We start from the raw sequence: 27,214 nt of genomic DNA, 5'->3' as shown, positions 1-27,214 counted from the left end.
GCTGCTGCAGCCTACGTTTTCTAATGCTTAATCGAGACATCTTTATTATTTTTAAACTACTGAAAATCATCAAAATGGCCTTCATAAAGAAGCAACCACTTAACTTAAAAAGGGGGGGGGGGGGGTAATTTTGTCAATTTATCTGAGCCAGAAATTTTTCCGCGCAAACGTTTTATTCCGGTTTTTTTTTTTCGATGCTGGTAATCAATTTTTTTTTCAACATTTAACACTATAATGTAAGGAGAAACTCTTGATTTAGAATATTTTTGTATCATCTGTAGGACCTTTTTTTTATCCAATTGGGGTTCGGAACATTTCCATCGATCCCCAGCCCTTGAAATACAAATAAATAGCAATACGGTTTGCCATAGATATATCTATAATGATCGTTGTATCTGAAGCTGGAGGAAAGGTATTTTTAAATCTAATTTTAAATTCTGGAAACCATCGATACATAATTGATAATCAAGTTTAGAAATACGCACTTTAAAACTCGCCATCCATGTCACAATTTGTAAATTTAAGAAGAAACAAGAATGTGTCCCAAGTACACGGATGCCCCACTCGCACTATCATTTTCTATGTTCAGTGGACCGTGAAATTGGGGTCAAAACTTTAATTTGGAATTAAAATTAGAAAGATCATATCATAGGGAACAAGTGTACTAAGTTTCAAGTTGATTAGACTTCAACTTCTTCAAAAACTACCTTGACCAAAAACTTTAACCTGAAGCGAACGGACGCACAGACGGACGGACGAACGGAGGCACAGACCAGAAAACATAATGCCCCTCTACTATCGTAGGTGGGGCATAAAAAGTAAAATCACAACTTAATTGCAGTCATAACTGAGCCTGGAAAAAATTGTAATTTCGTATTTTGTAGTTTTACTAAATTTTTAAACATACAGTTTTTATTTATCCTAATTATGAGTAAAATTGGAAAAAAAAAGAAACCTTTTTATTTGCGTCTCCTAAATGATTCTTTCGAATGAAAAAGAATTATTATACTTAAAGCAGGTGCTTTTCATGTCATTATCCCAGATTCAGTACAAGGTTAATTTTATCACCTGACATGACCGGTCATCTTTTAAAGATACTCATGAGGAAAAGCAAAATTATATTCTAATTAGTTAGATTTTTTTGTGGTTGCCCTTCTGCATTTAGATGTATCTGTAGTTGCAAAACACACCTACTATGCATAGCAGAGGTGATAACTCACAATTGTTCATATTGTATGTTTGTCATTCAGAGAGGTAAATTGTATATGTATCTAATTTTTAGTATCATCATGTTTAAGTGTCTTTATGATATTTACAAGTAAAAGGGGCGGGTGAAGGTGAAGGTGTACGTACTGCGTCATTTTTCTGTAGTTGAAAAATCATTAACAAAATATATAGTAGTTATCATCATCATTTGATATACTTGAATATAAACATAGAGATTGATTCTAAATAAATGACAATGCGTCATGATCTGTAAAGTCAATGTACTTGTAGTTAATTATCAATTTTTTCATTTTTTTCGAACTACCATAGTAGATATGCTATGATACATTCGAAATATTTGATTTGTTTTCCTCTAATTTGATGATATTCTTATTAGTATGACTCTGATTTGCATTATTGGCAAGCAAAATTTGAGCCTAGATGGAATTGCCCCGATTAGAACATAGAAGGAATATCTGCAACGCTAAAACATTTTGTTCACAGGAAACCACATTTGCTTATCTATTTCGTCTGGCTCTCTCGTGAAATTCATCCATAACGTTTGACGCCAGATTCATGATCACCTCAACATGAAAAAAAAAGAAACGCAGGAAAACAATTTCGTGTGAACTGACGTGAATTTAAATTCAACGGCATCTCACGAGACTTTAGAAAACAAATTATTTTTTATGATTTTAATTAGATTCGAAAATTGAGATGTTATTTAAATGATTTATTTTTCAAATTGACGCTAAATTTTATATGAAAACTTTGTTTGTGATTTCACGTGTGTTTCACGTGGGTCTGGCGTGAAATTCACATGAACTTATTCCACGTATATGCCTGTTTATGCGAGTAAGATATCCCTGTGTTTGTGGCGAGCTACTATATTAAAGATAATCCAGCAAAGTATGGTAATTGTATTCTTTTGTTCTTTACGAAATTCGATGTTCACTTAAAACTCCTTCATAAGTTGAGGGATTCGTATTTTTAAAAAAATTTTTTAGTGACGATGTATGCTAGTTTCTTTCCGTGGATATTTCAACTTTGCCTTCAAACCTGGTATCCAAACACTTATGTCAAATAAAGCAAATATTAAGGTAACAATGTTTGTTAATCTTTGCTATTTATCTGAACATCTTGGATCAAGTGTGTAACGGTAGACAGTATAATACATAATACCATATAATACCATATAGCATTATACTTAGAAAAACAAGTTTATTGAGTAGTTTGCTTTATTCTAGAAAATTTTCAGAATTTTTCATAGAATCTCATGTTCAGATAGTCTCGACTTGTTATTGGATCGTATTTATTTGAATTGTCAAGACAATGAATAGTGACGTCTTCGTCAGGATTAACAAAGAAAGCTAATGACTGCCTGTCGACCATTTTCTTTCTCACTTCACTTGGTATTAGAACTCTGTGCTTCTGAAATTATTAAGAACATACTTATATGTCTTTATTCGAAATAAAAAAAGTAAATATTTGAAACATTTGAAAATAGACGTATCATAATACGGTGCTGTTTTTCTTTTCACCTTCATTTTTCTTTTTAGATTTGTTGTGGAGGAATTGATTCAATTCTGAGTCTAAAAACATACTACCTATTAAATAATTAACTAAATGAAAGAACATTTAAATAAGTTGAAATTACATCTTGGACAACGATAATACAGTGACAGTGAATCAAAAAAAGAAATAACATTAACAAAACCAATCTTCTAATTGTTTTATACGCATATTGTAATTGCTATTAAAGAGATATACGCACGATGAACCCATTAGGACCTTAAAAATCAAATCGAATGTGCATATCTTCCTTTTGTACCATTATACGAAGATTTGTGACACTGGATCTACACATATAGGAAACCGGGGTATATGACTTGATAAGGAACAACTTACAGTTGCGATAAGCTTGTCTGCTGTCCATCTTTGCATTAAATCGCCAATGTTTACAACAATAGTTCCTGGAATTGGAGGAGCTGGCTCATATTCACCCTCGCGCATCTTTACCTACAGTGTAATATTAATAAATTTTGTCCATTCCAGCTAGATAAAAATGCAAGTGTAAAAGAGCAAGAAAACTGTAAATTGTCAAAATATCGAATGAGCAAAAACAGACGAATAAGCTAGGAAATTTCACTTACAAATATATGGAAAAAATAACAAATAAGACTGTTTTTAGAAATAATGTGTTCGCAAGTATTGCACTTATTTTTTTTCTCAATAAACTTTTACAATCCATAATAACTACATATCTAGAGAAATGATTCGCTGGATACAACGTCCAAAATAAAAATAAAATGATATGCCACTGCAACCTAGTGACCGATGTGTTCCTACTACTTCCTCTTCTGATATGAAAAAAATAATTGTCTGGATTTTTTCATGACGCCTACAGTTACTGATCTAATTTTTGGAATGTTGGTGTATAATGAGATGTCTAACAGATCTGGTTCCGTTTTAATTGCGGTAATACTTTTATGAAACGTAAATTTAAAACTTCAAATTTAATTTTAGTACATATTATTGAAATCGTGTAAGGCGTCGGTCATGACCGTTGTATATGTGAAAATAAAAAATATTTTTAAGTTCGTTTCAACAAAAATATTCTATAATGCATAAGTAACTTGCCTCTAACCCACCGATGCTGTCCTGTATAAGCAATGTAAGGGTACCATAGTCTGAGTGTTCACCACATCGTACTTGACCTTGAATCGTGTCTGTACAAATACCAGTTCTCATTTAAAACAGTACTAGTTAAACACTTATTTTTATTCAGGTAGTGATACAATAACTTGTTGTTTCGAATGGAACAATCATTCAATTGTATGTTCTGTCTTAAAATTATACAGATTGTCTTTAATGTAAACGTTGCAAAGTTCTACTAGTATATCTGGAGTACCTGGGGTATTTATTAAAGGCTATGTTATATAATTTTCTTATCACTATACCAAATTACGTAGACTTCATTCAGTTACATTTGTTATCAGTAATTATTAGATAAAACGTGCAAATTATGTGTTCTAATGACACAATTAGCAGGATACCTTGATAACTGATGACATTCTTTTGATTTGTTGTTAAATAAATGTGAGTATGGAGCCTTCTACAAGCAAATTTTGATAAATGTGCAGTTCACTTGTTTTCAAATGAATGTTTCTTCTCACATCTTCACTCACATTTGAGTACGGATAAGACCTACTGTTTAATATCTTCCTGCCTTGAATATGAATGAAGTATTTACCTCTGACCGCTATTCAAACAACAGTCACTTAATTTTTTCAAACCTCTATATCACCATTCCTCATGTGAAATTATAATTTTGAAAATACCTTGAACGATAAAATTATTTTTATATTGACGTTTACATTCTGACGCCTAACACGCGACTATTAGCAATGAACATGGTTGTAAAATTTGAGAGATGAATTTTGTGCTTTTTTGTAAAATACTTGTTTTTTTTTTTTTGTTCTTATTTACATTGTGACACAGTGATGACTGCTGTACCGCTGTTTTGACAATTTTACCTGTTATATCTGTTTTGTTCACGCATCGTTGAAAATATATACAACAGTTCAGTAAAAAGTTGACATTTACATTACTGAAGTTTCATTTTCACTTTGACCGAATTTTCCTTTTTTGGTTTACAGTCTTGATTTTTTTTGCTTCTAATTTGTTGCAATCTCTGTTTTTGCTGGTTTGGTTTCACGTGTTGATCTCGTATTATTGCATTACCAAGTTATCTTCAAAGGAGTATACCTTACAAAATATTTAGTAAAATCTAAGTTTTGAAAATCCTCGTCGGTAAAAACTGCAACTGTTATTCTATCTAGGATGTATAAATCCCGATGTTTTTTTCTTCGGTGTTCACTTTATTAGTCAAGAGATTTAAATATCGTAGAACCGTATGAAATGGAATGTACGATTAGGTAAATGAAACACATAAATTTGTTGTGACATTTCCTGAATGCGATAATTTATTTTAAGTGTACATATTTTTAAGACTAAAGCAACATAAGCAACTTCTAACATTTAAAAAGAAAAATTAAAGTCGTAAAATACATTGCTGAAAAATGTATTTTACATTTTGCCTTACTATCGAAGGATTTCGAAATTATTAGTTGATAAAAGGTTCGCGGATTTCACATTACCTTCAATGTGTATTTTTACCTTTCTTAGACGTCAGCGCCGGATAAAAAATACTTCTAATATTAGATATGTTTCCTTTCTGACCTATACAACTGTGACACTTCCTCAGGAAATGTTTATCCTAAAAATAAAAATGTATGGTTTAAATCCGATTTAGCATATCTGATTGTTTACTAAAATGGAAACATGACAGAGAGGCGGAAAAACCCAAAAGAATAATCAAACTCAAAGGTCAATGCAATGGCAAAACAAGACCAGAAGACAAAAGAGCCTGTACGTCAGTGGTTCTTTTTGTTTCTATGATTGATTTAAGATTTTCTTTTATTGTTTTGTACATAAATTATGCCGTCAGTTGGTTGTTATTGAATTATATGTACCTGTAATGTGGCTTTTACCGGTAATTTCATTATTTGGTCAATTGTTCATCCATAGGTTACGTGTTGCTGGAAAATGCTGCAAAAGCATTGGAAGTTTCTTTCTTTCTCTCTTTTGTGTGTCCTGGAGCGACAGTTTTATTCTTTAAACCAACGTTTTTAAGATGACAAATGCGATGGATATCTACAGTGGCCTCCATTAAAATACTGACTTGACTTCTTGTCAATGAGGACTTGTAAATATTTTTGAGTGAATTTCAGAGGTCCTCCATTTAGAGCAGTTTGTATTATGGTTAAAGATTTTGTTAGCGATACATTCATTAGACATTTGTAAAACTGATATATTTCATGTTTAGAATTGATCAATTTGTTTTATGATATAGTTGGCAATTTTACTCATTTAATATTTTCCAGTATTTGTTTTCTTTTTAAATTTTTAATGCATACAAGCGACTTCAATTCAAGTGTCTTTTTCCGGCTTTGTACATAATTGACATGAATTTATAACTTTTTGCATTAATATGAACAGAAGCATAAGAATAAATATACACACTCGCTTATGGAGTTACTTCTTAGTGATTTTATTTTCTTTAAGTAAGAAGTTAAAATTAAGGTTATAAAAAAAAAACTTGTTGTTTCTATGTACAGATAAGTCTCATGTAACATTATGTTTGAATGTAATTCAACCAATATCCTGACACTTTTTTTCCTGAGACTGGAAAATATGTATGCCAAATGTTGCCAAATGTTTGATATGTAGATTAGTATCGTCGTCTGTATATTAGTCATGAAGATTTAACAAAATTTAGTCATCTTAAAAGCATACGCACCTCCAATTTCAAACCGACAGAAATAACGTCGAAAACACGCAAGGCCAACTTTACACAACACGAGAATAGGTCAGAGTGAATTTTTTGAAAGTTGGGAATATCTGGCGGCCATATCTACAACAGAAAAAATTATTTGAAATGTATTTTTGAAATGATATGATTTAGAAAATGAATTAGACTATTGATCGCTGCTATCATTTTCATCGGACTTAAACAGTCACTTTCAACAATAAACATCCACTCAATTCAACTAGAAGAAGATATATGTTTTTCTTACCCCACATTCAGGAATCATACCATATGCCTCTTTATAGTCACCAGCTGGTCTGTTCGGATTCAATCTTGATAAAATAATATCATAGTTAGCACACAGATAAATCGCAAATTAAAAAAAGGTTTGATTGAAACATCTGACATTAATAGTTTGAGTTAATTTTGATTTTAATTTATTTTACTTTTCAACTTGATTTTTTAATCTGTTTTTGCTTTTCATGTAAATGTTTATATTTGGAAATTTGCTCAAAAAATATCTTTACGTAGCGCTTTCACGTGTTTTTGTAATTGTAAATGTGTGTTTGGGTGTGAGCATAGCTGTTTACTCAAACATTCTTTCTTTGTATTTATTTCTTCGCTTTGACAAAATAATAGGACGATTGATTGATTGATTGTTGGTTGCTTTACGTCGCATTAGCACAAAAAGGCTATATCGCGGCGAGGGCTAATTCGAATATTTTTACACTTAATAATAGGACGAAGACACACAGACGAAGTAATGGATAGATAATGAAAGCGAATATAATTCTACGAAACGCTATATAGCAAGCATAAGATTCAATAGCTCGTATCACATTTTATCAACACAATCATGCTTTTCAAAGCAAAACCTGTAAACTAGTTGCAATGGTTCAACTACTGCATGTACTCATGCAAAGTAAAATTTTGAAATAAATTAACTACTTTAGTTTTCAATTGGAAAATAAAAGCACTCAGCTGGTGATATTTGCCTCACCTTTCTCTTTCCAATCCTATCCAACCAAAGTAACCATCATCAGGTTTGGCACATTTCATTTTTGCATCGACAGTTTGGTTGAAAAACTGTTTGGAGCTTTCCAATGCTAATCTTACCTGGAAATAAGTATAAACTTAAGTTTATTTTTACTTAACGTCAACAGCAAATATGAAATGCCTATAAAAACGATAAAATGTTATTGTTGTACAAATTTAATCCTTGCTTACTTTTTAATCGACACGTTTAGACTGATTTTTAATTTTGAAACAGGTCATCAACCCACATGGAAACGTGACAACTTTGGCAGACACATTATCCCGACTACGAGTCTACCAGTCTTTTCACTTAACCTTAAATGCCCAAGTAGTTCATGATATAAGTGAATCGTGATGATTTTCTTTCATACTCATATATATTGGAATGACGTGTTCTTTCTTTTTGACATGTATGTGCATGTATCTATATACTGTTACATATTAAAATCTTCTGGTAAACTAGTATACCGATGACATGTTCGTATTACGATAGTATTGGCTGCTGTTATTTGTAAAACCTTATCGAAATTTTAAAGATTTTTTTTTGCCGCAATTTGACATTTGAGAGTGTTTGAATTGTGTAATCCATATTATAAGAGATAAGAATGTGTTACACAATTCTTTTTTATTAGACTCCAATGAAAGATACCTATACTTTCCTGTACTCAAATCCGTGACTGTTGTATTAAACTTCAAATAATGTGTTTTTTTAAATTCGCTTATATAATGTTTTATCAGCCATAGAAGAACCTACAGTATTTGATTATGAATACTGTTTTGTACCTGTTCATCGGGAATTCCATGATTATTTAGGTAACAGAATCCAATTTCCTTTAGGGCCTGGCACATTTTATTTCCCAATTTCTCTAGATCTTCGTCTGATATAGATCCTTCATTTTCCACATCTAAACCATACGTCTTAAAATCTATAATGGGTATTTTAGCTGTCTCAGACATCTACTTTGTATTCCAATACTTTAATAAATGATCATCGATGTATAAGTCTTGCGTTTCGTGGACATAAAATCAAACTGGCAGTATTGTATCCTTAAAGCATTGCTTATATATTATCGGCTGTTCATGCAATATTAGTTCTTACGGATGAAATAAGCATAGTAAGTTTTTTTTTTTTTTTTTAAATTTCAAATATTTGAAACATTTAAGCATCGGTGGGTTTTTTTTCATTCTCATAGTTTACTTCTAATTTGAACCATTTTACAAGACATCTTATTTATTCATTATAACTTAATCACAAAAATACTGAACTCCTAGGAAAATTGAAAACGTAAAGTCCCTAATCAAATGGCAAAATCAAAAGATGAAACACATCAGACGAATTGATACCAACTGTTACATGTACTAAAAGTTTAAAACATGAACAGTTGATATCACACACATTACAGACGTTTAAATATATAACACGTCCTTTACAAATAATTAACTTAAAGAAATACAAATGAAAAAAAACCAAACAAATTGATGAGAATTTGAAGAAAAAAAAATTTGAATTTGTTCTACATGTTATAAAAAATAGAAGTATGATGCAGATCACCTACAAATATAGATATGCATATGATATCAGAACTGGCCACCTAGACATTGTAAACAATGAACAACTTACAAAACTGTAAAGAAAAAGTACTTAATTTTCCATTCCCGTCAAAAGGAACTTTTTAAAGTTACTCATGGACGATGCAGTCTAAGATAATGCTATAAAAGGTTAACAGCAATGTCGTCGAATTATTCCACTTTTAAGATTAACTACAATTGTACTCTCGAATGGTCTACAATAACACCAATAACAAATACAACGAAGATGATACGATTGATTAATTGGCCGTTTCAGAATCTCAAGCATCATGGGTAATTTCATTGTTGGTACCCCAAAATGTAAATAACGTCACGTCGTTTGTTACATGTTCATTGGTTATGACATTTTTAACCAATCAGGACGTTTTGGTGTAGACTTTTGAAAATATTACCCAAGATGCATTAGATTCTGAAGCGGCGAATTGGACATTGATCGACGACATATCATCATACCATGTAACAGTGTTATGTATTTCACAAGCATCACAAGAATATTATATATAATTGTGTAAGTAGTGTTGTAATTATTTACATTTTCTAACTATGTTGGTTTTTCGTCTGAATGAAAACTGTGTAAAAACAAATAAATTAGATGCATAAAGTTTCTTTAAACTAAAAATCATAAAAATGAACTAGATGATTAATTATTTTAACTTTTACATACAATAGAATTCAATTCACAAACTATCAAACATAACACAATATCGAACGAATCGATGCTTACAAAAAACACACCATAACTAAATACGTACATATATACATACCAAGACACGTCCAGTAACAATGACAATTTTTATCGGGGAAACAACAATATTCGGTAATAGGTCACATTTAGTACTTAGCAGACAAGACTACGTAATTGGTAAACCATAATCTAAGACTTGGTAAAATGTCGTAAGTTAGTTGAGATAAAAACACATCATTAAAAATCAAACAATTCGTGATGGTGTCTTTAAACTTTTTGGTTTGTCCTTTTTAATCCTTTCTCGTCATAAGTCTGTGTGAGCAGTATGGCTTGTGATGCATCCATAGTTAAGGAAGATTACTCTGTCAGTAATGTATTCTATCTCCGTTTGGAGTGCGTGCGCATTTGTAATTTGTTGCCACTTGGTTTAAGATTTAAATAGTTTGAAGATATTCAAGTATAGTTGTTATCTCATGTATCTATTTATCACTGAACTAGTATTCATATTTGTTTTGGGCCGAGCTGAAGGACTCCTTCGGGAGCGGGATTTGTTCGCTGCATTAAATACCCATTGGTGTCCTTCGGCTGTTGTCTGTTCTATGGTCGGGTTGTTGTCTCTTTGACACCTTTCCAATTTACATTCTCAATTTTATAGCATTTAAAATCTTTACTTAAATAATGAATGTGTACGCACAAAGCGAGATGAACGATGTCTTTATAGTCTGTTGATAATTTACTGTGCTTCACTTAATTGTGCTTAATCGGTTTGTTGATTCCATGCTATATCAAACAATATCGGCTTGGCGTTAACTTAATATATATATAATGGGATGCGTCTGTTGTCGACGAAAGCAGTGCTTATCCAAATTTGATAAATACAGATCATTTTTCGATATTTCGACTACAATGATCAGACAAAACCCTTACCAACTTCTGTTCTGATTTTCATGCCAACTTATGAAATGTCTGATTCGAAATTATTAAAGGTTTGCAACTTAAGGACAAAACATGTGGTTTCCAAATGGTTGATAAAACACAAAGTATAATAGAGTTTTTCACATACTTGTAAGCAAAGTTTAATTTAGGTGTATGATCTGTATTATAATCCGATTGTGATTCTTCTCTTGTCATGAGACAGTACATGTAAGAAATTGGAATAACTCCCTTATATGCATTGACAAAGGCGCCATAAAATTACTCACATTATGTGTATATTTGTCCTTTATCTTTGTTCATGTTGTTATACAATATAAATTGTGAGATATGATAATATATATATATGTGTATATTGCATTGTATGACATTAGATTAGATAAGTGCGTACTTAATAAATAATCATAAACAAAACTATCACATAAATTTTGTAAAATATTAGTGATGTGCAAAAAAAATTATTCATTTCACTCAAATGCTATGTACATGTAAAAGGCACTTTTCATTCATCTTCAGTTTTTGTGTTGGCCGCTTGCATACATGTTGACATGAATATCAATAATGTGGAGATTTTTATAAATTCCTTGTTTACAAAACTTTGAATTTTTGGAAAAACTAAGGATTTTCTTATCCCAGGCATATATTACCTTAGCCGTATTTGGCACAATTTTTTGGAATTTTGGAACCTAAATACTCTTCAATTTTGTACTTGTTTGACTTTATAAATATTTTGATATGAGCGTCAATGATGAGTCTTTTGTAGACGAAACGCGTGTATGGCGTACTAAATTATAATCCTGGTACCTTTGATAGCAATAAGCATTAGACAAAATCCGAAGATTGTTTCTTTGAAAAAAATAAGTATTATATCAAAATGGCAAGCACACATCATGGTTTGGGTTAGGTTGGCCGAGGGTGAATTGTGATGTCGATGATGATCAAATACAGTCGTATATTCAACTAATGTTGAAATAACAAATTTAAATAAAGTAGAAACAATCCGATGACCAGTAAACACAACGTATTAGTGTTTTGAAGTTCCGACCTACACTATACGCTTAATCGGAAACAAGTCGCTGTGTTCCCTATAAGAAGAAACTTACTCTTTTCGCAGATAAAACGGTTCAGGTAGCCACAAAATAGATCATTCCATTTTCGTGTTGATCCAAAGTTGATATCAAGGCAATCTTGTCTTTCATCATGATTGTTTGGTTGAAAGGACCCCAGTCAAAAAATGTAACCTCGGTCTCACTATTTGACGAAATCCAATGACTCTCATTCTGTATGTCTGTTCCGCCTATCAAGTATTTTACTATGATTATATACAACAATTATAAGAACAATTAATTTCTGTGCATACTTTACAGTTTTTAAGACAATTATATAACATCAGTTCGAGTACCTTTAGTTACGAAAATGTTTTTGCAAAACTTCTCGTTAATCCTTGATCAAAATGATGTAAGAAGGGAGATAATCACATTAGCTTTTTAGTATTTACATTTTGCACTGCTATGTTTTGTTGTTTCAAAATGTGCCAACGAAATTAAAAAATCATTCTGATATACTTTAGTATTATTAGATTTGTTTTACATAAGCTTTATTTCTGTATGAATATAATTTTTAAATAAAAATAGGTTTGAATGAACAAAACGCTAAATGTTTAATTCGTATTGATGTATCGTTGTCTTCAAATTTATTTTCCCCTTGAAATAATTTAATTTTGGATGTAACGCGTCTTCTGATTGGCTGACGTTATTTTGAGTCCATAGACATAATTAAGTCATGTGACCGTGATGTCATCAACGTTTTTCATAGTTTTCTACGGTTTAAAATGGAATTTAGAATTAAATTATAAGAAATGACTGTGATATTTTTTTCTGTCTATTCGAAATAACATAAAAAATGTGGTGTACACTGTTAAATAACCCGCTACGCGCGTTATTCAGTGTGCACCAAATTTTTTATGTTATTTCTTCATAGACAGAAAAAATATTAGTCATCCCTTAAATAAAGAATCAAACAATGTATTTTTTTTCTAATTAATTTGGTAGTTTAAGGTGGTACCCAACACTTTCACTAAAATTAATTTTCATAAAATTTTGTCAAAGTATTTACTTTGAGACTTTAATAAAAAATATAAAAAGAATTTAATTTTTGAACCAACCGTTTTGTCAGAAAAAATACACTGGTTATATAGCAAATTGACAAACACAAATTTTGATCATTGAGAAGCTTAATATTCTTTTTACAACACAACGTAATTAAAACATTTAGCTGACTTTACAGAGTTATCTCCCTGTAGTGTTAGGTACCACCTTAATTGAATTGAATAACAAATTTATCAGTTTTTTAAAAGTGATTGAAAATTTTTAAAAAATGACCTCATCAAAATACAGCATTTTTATTATTGCTTTGAAATTAAAAGTAATACTGGGATAACAATACATGTACATACCTGATTCACTAACTTTCGTCTTCAAAAAGTCATTTTCACAACCGGATTTAACTTCTGCAAGCATTTGTCCGTTCTCTGTGCAAGTAAACTATAAATATAATTGATCTCAAGTCAGCTGGTTTTATGATAATTGTTTGTTCTATTCATAGATTGAGATGTTCACGTTATAGTCAACAAGATAATATGTATGTTTACGAAACGGAAAAATCTCAAGAACGCGCTAGAACATAGACAAACATAATTAAGAATAAAACTTTATGAATGAGTCTTAACTTTGACTTAAAAAATCTTTTTGGCTTTGGTGTTAAATCTACATCTTTACTTTAACTCAAAACGCTTTCCCTATAGAATCTCATACTTTTGACTTTATAAAATTTTGAATGTACGAATTATAACAATTTAAATTTCGACTTTTATAAATATTCATGGTTTAGACTTTTTTTATATAAATATCAAATTTACACTTTTTTTATATAAATATCAAATTTAGACTTTCTAAATATCAAAACATCGATTTTTAAAAACTAATTATAATCAAACACTTGAATGAATTACAGAAAAAGAAAATCAGTCAAATATTATTCCAACATTTTGTTTACTGATATTAAGAAATGTTTCTTTTTGAACTTTTGATATGGATTGACCTTTAACACGTTCATTAATTATCACTTGGTAATTTAGAACGATTTCATTTTGCTGCAGAAATCATGAAGTTGGTTTTCTCATTTGAATTTTCTCACGTTTTTTCATGTTTGCCTAACTAAATGGTATTGGTATTGGTAATACATAACATATATAAAGGTTGAGGATGAACACGGTGCGGTCACTTTCATTTTTGACAAAAACACATTTGAAAAGTGACATTTCTGTCATAATTGATAGATTTTTCCTAGTTAAATGAGTAAATCAGTTAAAAACCTTCACATAAACTAATTGAATCAATTAAATAGACACTTAAGAGTTTAAAAAATGTCCGAAATCTTTCATTAGATGAACCTGAAATTTGAGGACAAAATCGACCCATACCGGACCTACTCCTTTCTTTAACTTTACGTATCTAGGGCTCTATTGCCTGAATATTCATATCGATTGTTTAATTGAATGTGATGTTTATGAAAAGTAAAATCAGCTCATCATATTTAATATCATCGATCTTAGTTTTTGACAATTTTCATATAACATCTGGGTTAGCTATAGAATTAAGAGACAAGAACCATGAATAAATTTGGCTATATATCGACTCATGTCGGTGATACCGATGTATAAAAAAAACTTGCATTATTAGTAACATAGTGTGCTAGTGACCTAATACGGTATATATGGGGTCAGTAAATTCCATATGGGGTTAGAGCGAAGCACACTATATAACGAATTTATCTTACCGACTATCTTAACGTGTGAAAATTAGACCTATCAAAATGAGCAAGTCTTCAATACTGTTAGCATTAAGAAACTACTTCCATTGATCATACAAAAACAAATACCAACAATAACAACTTGTTAGGTTTAAATGTGTCATATGAATTTATTTCAATCTTAATCATCAATTTTTTCGTCTGTTGAAACCTTTACGATTTTTTCTCAATTCCGTTTTGTTTTTATAAAGGGACGTAACACCATTATTAACCGTGTATGAAATAAGTCCCCCCTCCCTACTACCTTATATGGAATATAAAGGGACGTAACTCCGCTACTAACCGTGTATGAGATAAGTCCCGTCTTCTCTCACCTAATATCAAATATATATTGCTTTGTATTTTTCGCCAGTCCATACTACATTTAAATACATTGCTGTATTGCAGACAAAACGACTCAAATGCATAAATTATTTAATGTATGTGGTTATTCATTTGATTCTTATCTCAGAAAACGATAACATTCTGTTTTGTAAGACCACATGTTTGAAAATAAAACTCACAGTTTCATAAACATGATAAATTGCGTTTGATATTTATGCTTTAAACGACTGTAATTAAGTTTTCCCGGATTTGAACTGCACACCATTCCCAAAGCAATTTGCTTTCGATGATTTCAATATGAGATTATATATATATATATATATAATGATCGTTTACGTGGGTTGGAAAATTTCCCCGCAAAACTCCAATATGTTTTACCAAAAAATAGGATTGAGTTTCCTAATTTTTGTGTTTCATTGTTCTGAAACAGATGTTCCTTTATTCATATTTTAGTTGGCCTAAAAGGACAAGTGAGTGTTTCTCATCACTTGACGTCCATCGTCCGTCGTCGTTACCTTCTCTAGGAATATTCTCCTCTGCAACTACTGGGCAAAATTTAATCTTACTTGGCCCCAATCATCAGTAGGGTACTTAGTTATAAAAATATGTCCGATCACCCCTCCTGTCAATCAACATGGTCGCCATGGCTAAAAGGATCATAGGGGTAAAATGCAGTTTTTGACTAATATATCTGAAACTAAAGGTAAAAATGTTCATCTCATCTGGTTCAGATCTTCGGACTATCTGCCATGTAATTTTTTAACGAATGTAATTAAGTTTTCCCGGATTTGAAATGCAGACCATTCCACAAAGCAATTTGCTTTCGATGATTTCAATATGAGATTATCTATATATATATAATGATCGTTAAAGACCCAAATGTTGCAAAACACCTATCCTACCTCCATGACAAATGTGTTGTTGTATCCGCAGATAAAGCCCAAAACAACATCGTTTTTGTGTGTAAAACTCATTACATTAACTGCTTGATAATCAAATTAGGTATTGACAATTCACTTGGGAACTCAACATATACAGATAATCGTGATGATATTTTACGGATACAATTGACCTTAATAAAACGACTCGGAACGTATACTGTGCTTCTGTGTGTGCTATTTGCAACCCGAACAATCGAGTAGAGGAACCTTGTTCGAGATTTTGATGACAGTCTGTTATCTCAAATGTATCTGTATAGCAACGGAAACCTAATTTTTATTTGTGGTGATTTTAGCGGCATAGCAGGCTCGCTCAAAGATTTCGACGACATGATAGATTGTCTACCAGAAAGGGAGATAGTTGATGAAATACAAAAAAAAATTGGGGAACACTTGATTAATTTTCTATAAGATACGAAATGCTGTAAGCTTAACAGAAGGGGATCGGAGAAAACGTCAAAAAACAATTTCACATATGTTTCAAATTTAAGAAAGTCCGTCGTTGACTACACAATTGTGCCTTACACAGAGTTAAAATATTGAAATTAAACTTATGTCCGATATTATATTACAAATTAAACTTATATCCGATATTATATTACATAACAATATACCGCTTATTCCAAGTATTAGTCTTCTGGGCCACTCAATTTTGATGTGCTCTGTTCAATTGTCAAGTTAGGTAATATAATTCAACAACAGTTTCAAGATAATGCACGCAGTGACGTGACTACAAACCGAAAGAATAAAGTGAATTGCAATACATTTTCACAAGTGAGCGATGTACTAGGGTCCTTGGAGGAATCATAGACTCATTGTTAAGACTGCAAGGTACAAACAAGGAAGTAAATTCGATAAACGAATCTCTGATTAATACACTTCACACTGAGATGTCTGAGTATTTACAATATAGAGACTTACAACACAATATGAAAAAGCAAATGAAGCATGGAATAAACCATAGTGCAATAACGAACTAAAACTATTATTCAAGGTTGTTAGTGATGCTGAAAAATGATTTCTGAAATACAAAGGCGACAGACGAACAAAGGGAAATCTGAAATCGCTTCAAAACTGCAAGAAACACTTGCTAAGACTTGATAAACGTTTGCGTCGGGAAGAGCGTATATTTTTAACGAAGCACATAAAAACCGTATACAGACACTAAATACTTTCAATCCTAAAGAATTTTGGCGGGAACAGGCGCTTACAACATTCAACACATATCGAATATGAATGAACCGATTTCGTTAGAGGAAACCAAAACTGAAAAAAATGAAAAAGCTGTAGGAATCGACAATAATCCAAACGAAATTTTGAAAAAAATGATAAATTAATTGTTGTACTTCACGAATTTTGTAATGCATGCTTCCTGTACGGTACATGTCTTAATCACATTTATAGCCTTTATGTACAGTTCTGAGAAACCAAAAATTAATTAACAAAGATATATATTTATGCTGTATAGACTTCAGTAAAGCTTTTGATTCAGTTGATCATAAAATGTTTTTTCATAAGTGACTGTCAATTGGAATATGTGGTAACATTAACAGGGCAATAAAAGCAACATACTAAAAATTGCAAGCAGCCGTATGACTAAACAATCAACTTACTGAGTGGATCGCAATAGAGGCTGGTGTTAGAAAAAAGATCATCTTGCTCCTACATTGTTCACACGTTTTATTGATGACTTAATTCTAGAAATTCATAGACTAGGATTTAGGATTGATATTGGGAGTTGTAATCTCTATGCGGACGATATAGTTCTTTTATTTGATAGATGCGAAGGACTGCAGACAGAATGATATTAACCGCTTAAGAAAATGGAGTAAAACATGGAACCTAAAGATCAATACGGGCAAGACTAAAGTAACGCATGCGCGAAAAGCAGAAAGTGGATTCAGATTCTTTTTTAATGACATGGTCCTTGAAATTGTTCCAAAATACACATACTTCGACTTACTTAGTTATTTGTTAGTTATAACAAATCTCCTGGATTTCAAAGAATCAGATGATGAACGTGGTTCACTGACTTCAAAATATTATGACATGGACGGTATGGACTACGTGACATATCTACAATAATAGAATATGCATCCAGTGTATGGTGCTGTAAACAGTATGATATTTGGTTTTATAAATATTTTGATATGAGCGTCACTGATGAGTTTGATGTAGACAAAACGCGCGTCTGGCGTACTAAATTATAATCCTGGTACCTTCGATAACTATATGAGTGGCTCCAATATCGAGCAATTCGAACTTGTCTTGGAGTTGGTATGGCTACTTCCCTACCGGCTATAACGGAAGAGATGGGATGGTATCCCGTTTTTTCTTAATACACAATCCAATGTTATGCGGCTAATGTGCAGGTGGATCAGAATACCTGATTCTCGTTTGTGCCACAAAGATTTTCTATGGCACCAGGAGATTTCTAAACGATACAAGAATACCTGGTTCAACAACGCCAAAACAATATTAGAATCCTGTGTACATAATTATATTATGACACCCGAAAACGCTTTCAGTTTTTCAATCCCTCGTGTGTTGGACACTATGAAAAACTATTTATAAGAACGTCATCATGTGTTATGGATTGAAAGTGTACAAAATACATGTATAAACTCATAATATACAAACATAGAAAATCACAATTCTCGACGGCAGAATATCTCTCCAGAAACTAAAGATCAGCTTTGTCGTGAATTCGTTGTGGAACGTTTCCCCTAAAACTTGAAAAGAGGCGTATCAAAAATATGGCCGTTGAACAAAGAATAAACAAAATGTGTGACAGTGGTGAAGTAGAAGACGAGTTCCATTTCATGATTAACTGTAAATTGTATTACAATATTCGTAATAAACTTCTTCGAGAGGTACAAACTTTACATCATAATGACTTCCTGGGTCTTTCATTAATTGATAATCTAAAAGCACTTCTAAAATGTAATAAGAGTTAAACAGTGGCAAAGTTTATTATTGACTGTTGAGTTTGGAAAAAAATCTACATAGTGTATATATAAAGTACAAAATCTTATAACATCTGTTCAACTTGTACATGCGTTCAATATTTCTTTTATGTAAGTAACAAACTTAAATTTTGATTTAAAAAATATTTTCATGTTTCAAAATAGACTATTATTATCAGAAAGTGCATCATAGGTCTATTTGCCTGGTTGATTATTTTGTATTTAAAATCATGTATTTATATGTATATTCAAGTTGCATTATAGTAAACAATTCTTCTTCCATATAACGAGGCTTCCATACAAAATATTTGTTTCAATGAAAGAATTCTGACAGTTTTTAATGTATTTTAGGTACATGTATCTTCATTATCGACTGAGTATACCATTTATACAAGCTCATTAAAATGGGAATACATCGTTTACTTAATTTATTATTTAAAAGAACGATGTTGACACACCTAAAACAAGGGTATAAAAGAACATCACTGTCCAAAAAAAAAAATAAGAAAACTAAAATTAGGAAACATAATCTTTTTTTGTTTGAAAATGTTATAAGTTTCGTGTGTAAATTGTCCAAACCACGTAAAATATCATTTTAGCTAATTCATATTGAAATCATTGAAAGTCAATTGCATTGGGGAAATGTCTGCAGTATAATTCGGGAATACTTGATTAAAGTCGTTTTAAAAATGTATAAATATTTATGAAACTTTCACTAATTTTATTCAAGTATGTGGCCTAACAAAAGAGAGTCGTGTCATTTTCTGAGATAATAATCAAATGAGTAACCACACAATTAACTATGTATGCGATTTTTTTTTGTCTTTATTCAAATGTAGTATCGACTGGGAAATCATGCAAAGCGATTCAGAACCAGAATAAATTGCATTTCCATTTTAAACCAGTTTCAAATTTTCAAAATTAATAATTTAGTTTTAATTATGTTTCATGTTTGAAATTGATTTTATATAACATATGATTTAGATCTCTACTTATAAAATACCGAAGTCCTACACGATCAGCAAGTATTAAAGTTGTACGACTATAGATTAAATTTGCAGAAATCAAACTGTTTAATTTGTCAATCAAAGAACATAAGATATGCGATGTTCTAACCAAGCATACATTTGTAAGTCGCCAAACATATTATACGCATAACTTCTAATATACAAATTCTAGTAAACGGAAAAGTTCCAAATAAGTCATTCGTGCAACCAAATAGTGTTTTGTTCACTGGTTAGGGACTCTTGAATTGAATTTGGACAAGCACAAAAACTGTGTCGGGGTTATACATGTTTTGTGATATCTCAACCCAGGGGTGGATCCAGCCATTTTAAAAAGAGGGGGTTCCTAACCCAGGACAAAGGGGGGGGGGGTTCCAATCACATGTTCCCATTCAAATACATTGATCGTCCAAAAAAAAGGGGGGTTCCAACCCCCGGACATCCCCCCTCTGGATCCGCGCCTGCAACCCTCCCCTTTACCTACTTAAAGGAAGTCCGAGTCCAATGTCAGGAAAGGTAATAGAAGAAACAAAGCAAACTGACAATAACACATAACACAACAACAACCTACAAATCTATAAAGTTTGCATTTTAACCTGTCTGCGTTATTTTGATATAAAGTTGTAAATTAAACTTGTACCTGTATGAAATATTTGCTACTGGACGTTAAAAAAGCTACAGTCAATCAATTATACCACTATTAAGTGTTTGTTCAACTAAATTCATTGAAGAGCGGTAAACTTATGCAATGGACAATCTAACCGAATTCTAACATTGCAATTGAAATCACAAAATCTTTTATTACTATATCTGATGATCGAATCACAGCTCAATGACTGCATGTACAAACAACGCTACCATCTTGTGTGATTTATTACCTGTCAATTACATGAGAAAAGATAGTGAAGATAATTGACAACTGGTGTTTTAACGAGAATTTAATTTTTTACACTGGTACATATATAAGCGTTCGTCAGTGATCTTTTCTTTCATTTTTGTATTCATAGTATTTTTATTTGTCCTTTCTGAATGAGGTCGAAAAACAGAAATTTCACGGCATAATGTTTATATAATAAGCAATATATTTTTTCGGGAAATAACAAGGTTTTCCCCTGACTTTTTATATTCAAATATGTTCGGGTTGAATCAGTTGTTAGTGACAAGTGGAGCATATATTTAAGATTAAACGAATTTTGTGAACAGCTGATGACTTGTAAGCACGTGGCAATAACCGCCTTCTAAGGGCAAATGTTATTCTATTGAAATAAATCAGGTGTCATCTTGGTTTATTGTATCTACACGGCACTCAGTATTTACGACAACAATTTTAAAATGGCAAATTCACATAATTTCAATGTAAGTTTACTCATTGGTGTCAAATCAATGCAAACTGAAATTAGGCTACGGCTTCCTAATTCACGTACAAAACAATTTAAAAATTTTCACAATGTTTTATTATCAGATAAATCACTCAATTATGTACAAAGTGTTACAAGTGCATATCAATACATTTACAAATCAATAAACATATGGCAACCAATGTACCGTTATATAACGTTCATGGATCGACCTCCGCCCACCCGATCTCCCGTGGACAGCAGTGGGCGTGGACTTCACGTTATACCGTGGACCGGCCGGTGGGCGTGGACCACAGATGTCCACTCATTGCACACGACATACCGTGGACAAGTGGACACGTGGGCGGGCGTGGACCGAAATGTCCACCCAATACACACGCACACTGTGGGCGCGTGGAAATGACAAAGTCCACATGGGTTGTACTAGCAGTTACTGACATGCCAGACGCAGGTCTCAATTAAACTAATTTAGAGATGAAAACCAAGCACAATCCCCCGTTAGAATCAAAGCACCATAAAAAAAAATATGAGAACATAACCCGTATCATGGCAACAACTTGTTTTAGAATAAATGTGTTTATTTCCGATGCAAAGACCCCAATGAGTGATTAGATACTAATACTAAAATATGTCATCTATAATGATCTGACAATAGTTTAGTTACTATTACAATATCTCTTGTAATCAGATTGTGGTATCTTTAGAGGTAAATGCAGACATTATAGTGCTTTGTAAAGAATATTATCATAACAAATTGGATGTGAAATACCTGAACGTACATGTATAAGATGTCTGCATATTGATTTATATTTACGAATGATGTCCTTGTACCGATGATAAAATTTAGTAAATGTTTTGACTAGTTTGTGATATCGGAAACCCTGGTGTATTATTCTTCAGTAACACATAGATTTCTTTTCTTAAAATCAATTAAGTTGTTACATTCACCAGGTAATCAAACAAGTTGACATATATAAACACCATGAGATGGTGACAATGTACATCGACCAGAGCATAATAATCTCGATCTAATGGTCACGTGTGAGAATTTGCTTGCAGTCAATTAAGAACGTGATGTGAAACTTACAATACAAATAACAACTAAAAACAGTCTAAAATAGACTGAACAGATCTACATTGACAAGAAGGAAAAGGGTTTAACCGTACTGAATATATGTCATTCCGAAATGACTTGATAGCTTTTTGTTCAGACTTTTTTTTAAAGCTATTCAGATTTAAATGGTCATGTTATATCAAATTTGGTTTACTTGTAAAAGACTAAATTGGTGCAGGAAAATGAGTCTCTTTCAAATTTTGTAATAATGACTAACCATCAGATTTTTTGTAAGTACCAGGCAGAGTGCGATATATAAGGGTTTCCGATTTTTTCTATACATTGCCTGGAAAAAGCATTCCTTGAATACTGCTCAAAAAATAAATTTGAGTGGGAAAATATGAGTGGTTGCCATGGTAACGGACACTCTATTTTTAGGTTGTTAAACGTGGAAAAATCTTTCAAAAATCATCTTAATCACTACAATTCAGAGCCTGGTATTGAATATAATAAAGTATATTTTATCAAATTTCATATGTAACGTTTTAGCTTCATTTTAGTTAAGATTGCATGTAAACCAAAGGAGTAGGTTCAGTAAGACCTCTTTTTGGCCCCAAAATATAGCAGTTTTACAAAATTGTTAAAATGTAAACCTTTAGTTATTTATTGGACGGTAGAATGCTTCTGCTACATAAATATAGGCTGTTTTTGACAATACAATGCACATATATCCAGTACTAGCACCATTAAGTCATGCTAAATTACTGAAATCCTCATAATTCTAGCATTTTAGTTAAATTTTAGACGGTTTTTGTGTAAAACGAAAGTGGCCGCATTCGTGTTCATCCTTAATATTGAAATGTAAGTTGCATTTTATGATAATACATAACATATATAAAGGTTGAGGATGAACACGGATGCTGCCACTTTCATTTTTACCAAAAACCTTCTGAAAAGTGACATTTTTCAGCATATTAGGTAGATTTTTCATATTTGAGCTTGAATTGGATCGTTTTTAATGACTAAATCTGTTAAAATCTTTCACATAAACTAATTAATTCAAATAAAATCGACACTTAAGTGTTTAAAAAGTGGTCAAAATCTTTCGTCAGATGAACCTGAAATTTGAGGCCAAAATCGGTCCTTACCGGACCTACTCCTTTGTAAATTTTTTGAAAAATTTGGCCAAAAATACATATTTTCCAACTTTTCTGAATTTGGGATTTTTGTGAAATTATCAAATTTTCTCAGGTGTTTTTCAGAAAACTGCAAATGTGTACAGCATAGTTAGCACTGTAGTTATGAAGTTTGGATACTTTTTTAACAAATTTAATAGAAAAATTCTTGGGACTTTTTTTAGTTTAATCACCATAGCAACCGATTTTTACCTTGGAAACGGAGTTATTACTTGCACTATATTGCAGTTTATGAGCTTAAATAACCTGAATTGTTTCATATCCGATAAGAAAATACTTAAAAGCTAACGCAAACTTTCAATTACTATCATCAAGTGTTGTTGCCTTCAATTGTTACCATGGAAACAAAGATTATCCATAGCAACATCCATTTAAAAACTGCATAAATGGAAATTTATTTAAAAAAGTACATAAATTGAGAGTATTTCTTTGAAAAATGGAAGATGACTTTATGTTTAGCTTCAATCTTGTCTGGTGGGTTTTTTTTTCAGACAGGTCAATAAATGTAATATATAATGTAACATTGAGGTTGAAGGATTGAGATAAAAGGGGGGTATGTTAATTTTTTTCCAATTTCAAATGTTTCATACAAGTTGTTCCTTGAAAAGATAATTGCGTTTTGTCAGACTTAACTTTGAGTTCATCATCTGATAATAAATTTTTGAAAGTTAACAGATGATGAACTTCATGTGATTGCAATAGCCGGGCAAACCTGGCTTATGGTAAGGCAAGATACATATGACCCTTAACAGTTGTAGGAAAATTCTTAATTTCTTAGAGCACACACAAGTCTGAGATCGATGTTATCCAACCAGGATAATTCACAAACTTGACCTGTAACATAATAATAAGCTTACAAACCAAAAATAGAATCATTTGGTCAAAGCGTTTCTAAACTGAAACTGAAGTGTGATGTACAGGCGGATAGACAGACAGACACATTGAACACATTTAGAATTCAGGGTCTCCGAGATAGACGAATAGATACATCTGCTAAGTTTGAATTGTGCTAATCTGGTAAAATGATTATGCTATGACCGGCAAACTTATCAAAACAAATTAATTATTGTACAAAAAATTGTATTAATTATGAATTATTCCTTACTATGCACCGTACTACATATATGTTCATGCTTCCGATAATATTATATCTTGTTATGCGTGTGTGTTTAGGGGGGGGGGGTCAGCTACGGCACAATTCTAATCCTTCTGAAATCCCCCTCTTCTCCTTTAATAGTAAAAATGTATCATTTTTTCATGTTGAATCTTCAAAAAAAAAAATGTTTTGCTACTCTCAATATCTTTTTTTTAACCTTTTCATGAATTGCGCACAAATTTTCTGTATCTGTCTGTGTAACCTTTATAAAAGACTGTGCAGTAATCCCGATATTTGGAGTGTAACCACAAAGCTGGAATGTGTGAATAAATATAAGATTAGTAACAGTAAATGTGAAGACAAATTACACACACGGTCTTATTCAATTAACTGCAACACTAGAAACAGCGCAGTAAATACCAATCTTGTTCGTCTTTGTAATTATCAATGCTTTTTAGTCCCAACAAGTTGAATATAAGTCTTTAGTGTCCCTTGTGAAATAAAAGGACAAATTTTCAATTGTCTCGCGCATTGCACACATTTCATCTATTCAAGGTATAAGGGCAAAAACTAAAATACACACTTTTATGGCCGCGCTGCAATAGTTGGGGGAGGGGGGGTACCCATGTCTGTCAGTGTCAGTACGGTAGTCGTCTCAAAGTTAGTTGCCATTTTCTAATTTTAGTTTGCCGCAACCAAATGTTATGAAACATATACACAATGCTTATAACCACAAAACAGATATCAAGTTTGAATTTTGTTGGCGTTACTTTAACTATTCACGAGTTATGCCCGATTTGCTTTACGTTTCTTTGTTTGATACTTTAAAAATGTTTAAAACCAAGAACCCAGAACCAGACAAGATCAGAACTGTATAGTTTGCCTTAAATGGCCTGGTTTACTGGCGAAATTTCTAAAAGTGACTATTTGATCTTAGGAGAATCTTTCTGGAGCTCTTTTTTTCTGTCAAACATACCATATAATATTTTTCGACTTTCGTGTAAACTTTTTTTTATCATTTCTGTTAATATAAAAATGAAGATGCGGTATAGTTTCCAATGAGACAACTCTCCACAAAAGACCAAGAATGACATAGAAACTAATAATTGTAGGTTATCATGCAGCCTTCAACCATGAGCAAAGCCAATGTCGCATAGTCCGCTGTAAAAGGTCCCGAAATGACAATGTAAATCTATTCAAACAAGTAATCCTAACGGCCTTATTTATGTACAAAAAATGAACGGAAACCAAATATGTAACACATACACAGATGACAATCACTGAATTAAAGGCTACTGACTTGGGACTGGCACATACATAGAGAATGTGGCGGCGTTAAATATGTTAGTGGGACCCCAACTATATATAAATTAATTTTTAATAAAATCTTTATAAAAATAAATTAGTATTGATTGAAAATTTGACATATAAAACTACTAGTATTGTTGAAATCTGTATGTTGCCTGCTAAATGTCATTAGTTGTTTTTGTCGTTTTGGTTGCTGTGTTATTGACGGATAACCTACATCTCCTACAGTTTTAGTTTCGTTTCGGTGTACTTTCAAATAGGTGTATGAAAAATCATGACTGAAGGGGTTATTGAATATAGATTTATTGCTTTTCTTTCCCTCAATAATATGCTTAAAGAAAGATGAACCGAGGAAAATGTACCTTAATTTAGAAAGTTTAATAAACAGAAAAAATGTTTCACTTTCCGATCTTAAACTCTATTATTTTAAGCACAGTAATAACAAAGAGATTTTACCTTTGTTATGTGTGAAGTGTTCTTAAAGCACCATGACTTTCTATGTTTTCTTTTGGTCTTTCCGTCCATATGTCTGTCCTTGTCACTGCAGTTTTAGTTTGGAAATACTTAAACCAAATGTTTCTATTATTGGTTAGTAAGCTCATATTTATAAGTGAGATTTCAAGTTGAGTCTCTTGCTGTTTGGCTTAAATTTGTGAGTGATATTGCGCTAGAAAAATTAGAATATTGCCATACATATTTGTACTTTTCAGAAAAACACGAGAAAATTTGATAATTTCACAAAAATCCATGACTAAGAAAAAATGAAAATATGTGTTTTTTAGTATATTTTAAGATAAAATCTAATAGTCGGGTTGAACTGCAATCTTAATTAAGATCTGAAGCTAAAACCTAGTTATATCAATGTTATATATGAAATTTCTGAAACAAAATTGATTCTACTATAATCAGGCTCTACGGCCAAACGTTATCGAATCTATATGTATGATTCTTTTTTTAAATAAACCTACCCCCCTTTTTTCCCAACCTTCCAACCGCAATGTTACATTATATATTACATTTTTTTAACCTTCTGAAAAGAAAAGAAGAGACTGTGAGTGAAGCAAAGCATGCTGTCATATTCAAATTTGAATATATACACCCTCTATATATTTTTATTTTCTTTACATAAATTTCCATTGATACATTTTAAAATAGACGTTGCCATGGATAATAAGTATTTCCATGGTAGCTATTGAAGTCAGCAACTCTTACGATGGTAATTAAGAGTAAGCGTATGCTTTTATGTTTTTTCTTATCGGTTATGAAACTATTCAGTACAG

At 31.8% G+C, this 27,214-nt stretch overlaps 2 protein-coding genes across 3 annotated transcripts in view; one reads left to right on the top strand and one right to left on the bottom strand.

Moving 5' to 3' along the window:
- The window catches only part of LOC139491473 (E3 ubiquitin-protein ligase Mdm2-like), a 105,730-nt gene that overhangs the window by 1,649 nt on the left and 76,867 nt on the right, over nucleotides 1-27,214 (top strand). The gene's annotated exons all lie outside the window — the stretch shown is intronic.
- LOC139491474 (uncharacterized) lies at nucleotides 2,413-11,128 on the bottom strand. 2 transcript variants are annotated; one of them, XM_071279183.1, is made up of 9 exons: nucleotides 11,090-11,128; nucleotides 8,396-8,587; nucleotides 7,578-7,693; nucleotides 6,846-6,909; nucleotides 6,569-6,682; nucleotides 5,386-5,485; nucleotides 3,847-3,935; nucleotides 3,115-3,225; nucleotides 2,415-2,637 (listed from the first exon to the last, which is right to left on the bottom strand). In XM_071279183.1, exons 2-9 carry the CDS (start codon nucleotides 8,567-8,569, stop codon nucleotides 2,461-2,463), a joined length of 945 nt encoding a protein of 314 aa, XP_071135284.1. In that variant the 5' UTR covers nucleotides 8,570-8,587; nucleotides 11,090-11,128; the 3' UTR covers nucleotides 2,415-2,460. The 2 variants fall into 2 exon arrangements, with proteins under 2 accessions (XP_071135285.1, XP_071135284.1); XM_071279184.1 differs by lacking the exon at nucleotides 6,569-6,682 and having other exon boundaries at nucleotides 2,413-2,637.

The sequence above is a fragment of the Mytilus edulis genome, chromosome 10 (assembly GCF_963676685.1).
Source record: "Mytilus edulis chromosome 10, xbMytEdul2.2, whole genome shotgun sequence".
Lineage (NCBI taxonomy): Eukaryota > Metazoa > Mollusca > Bivalvia > Mytilida > Mytilidae > Mytilus > Mytilus edulis.
The sequence above is the reverse complement of the archived record's forward strand: the minus strand, read 5'-3'. Positions and strand labels throughout refer to the sequence as shown.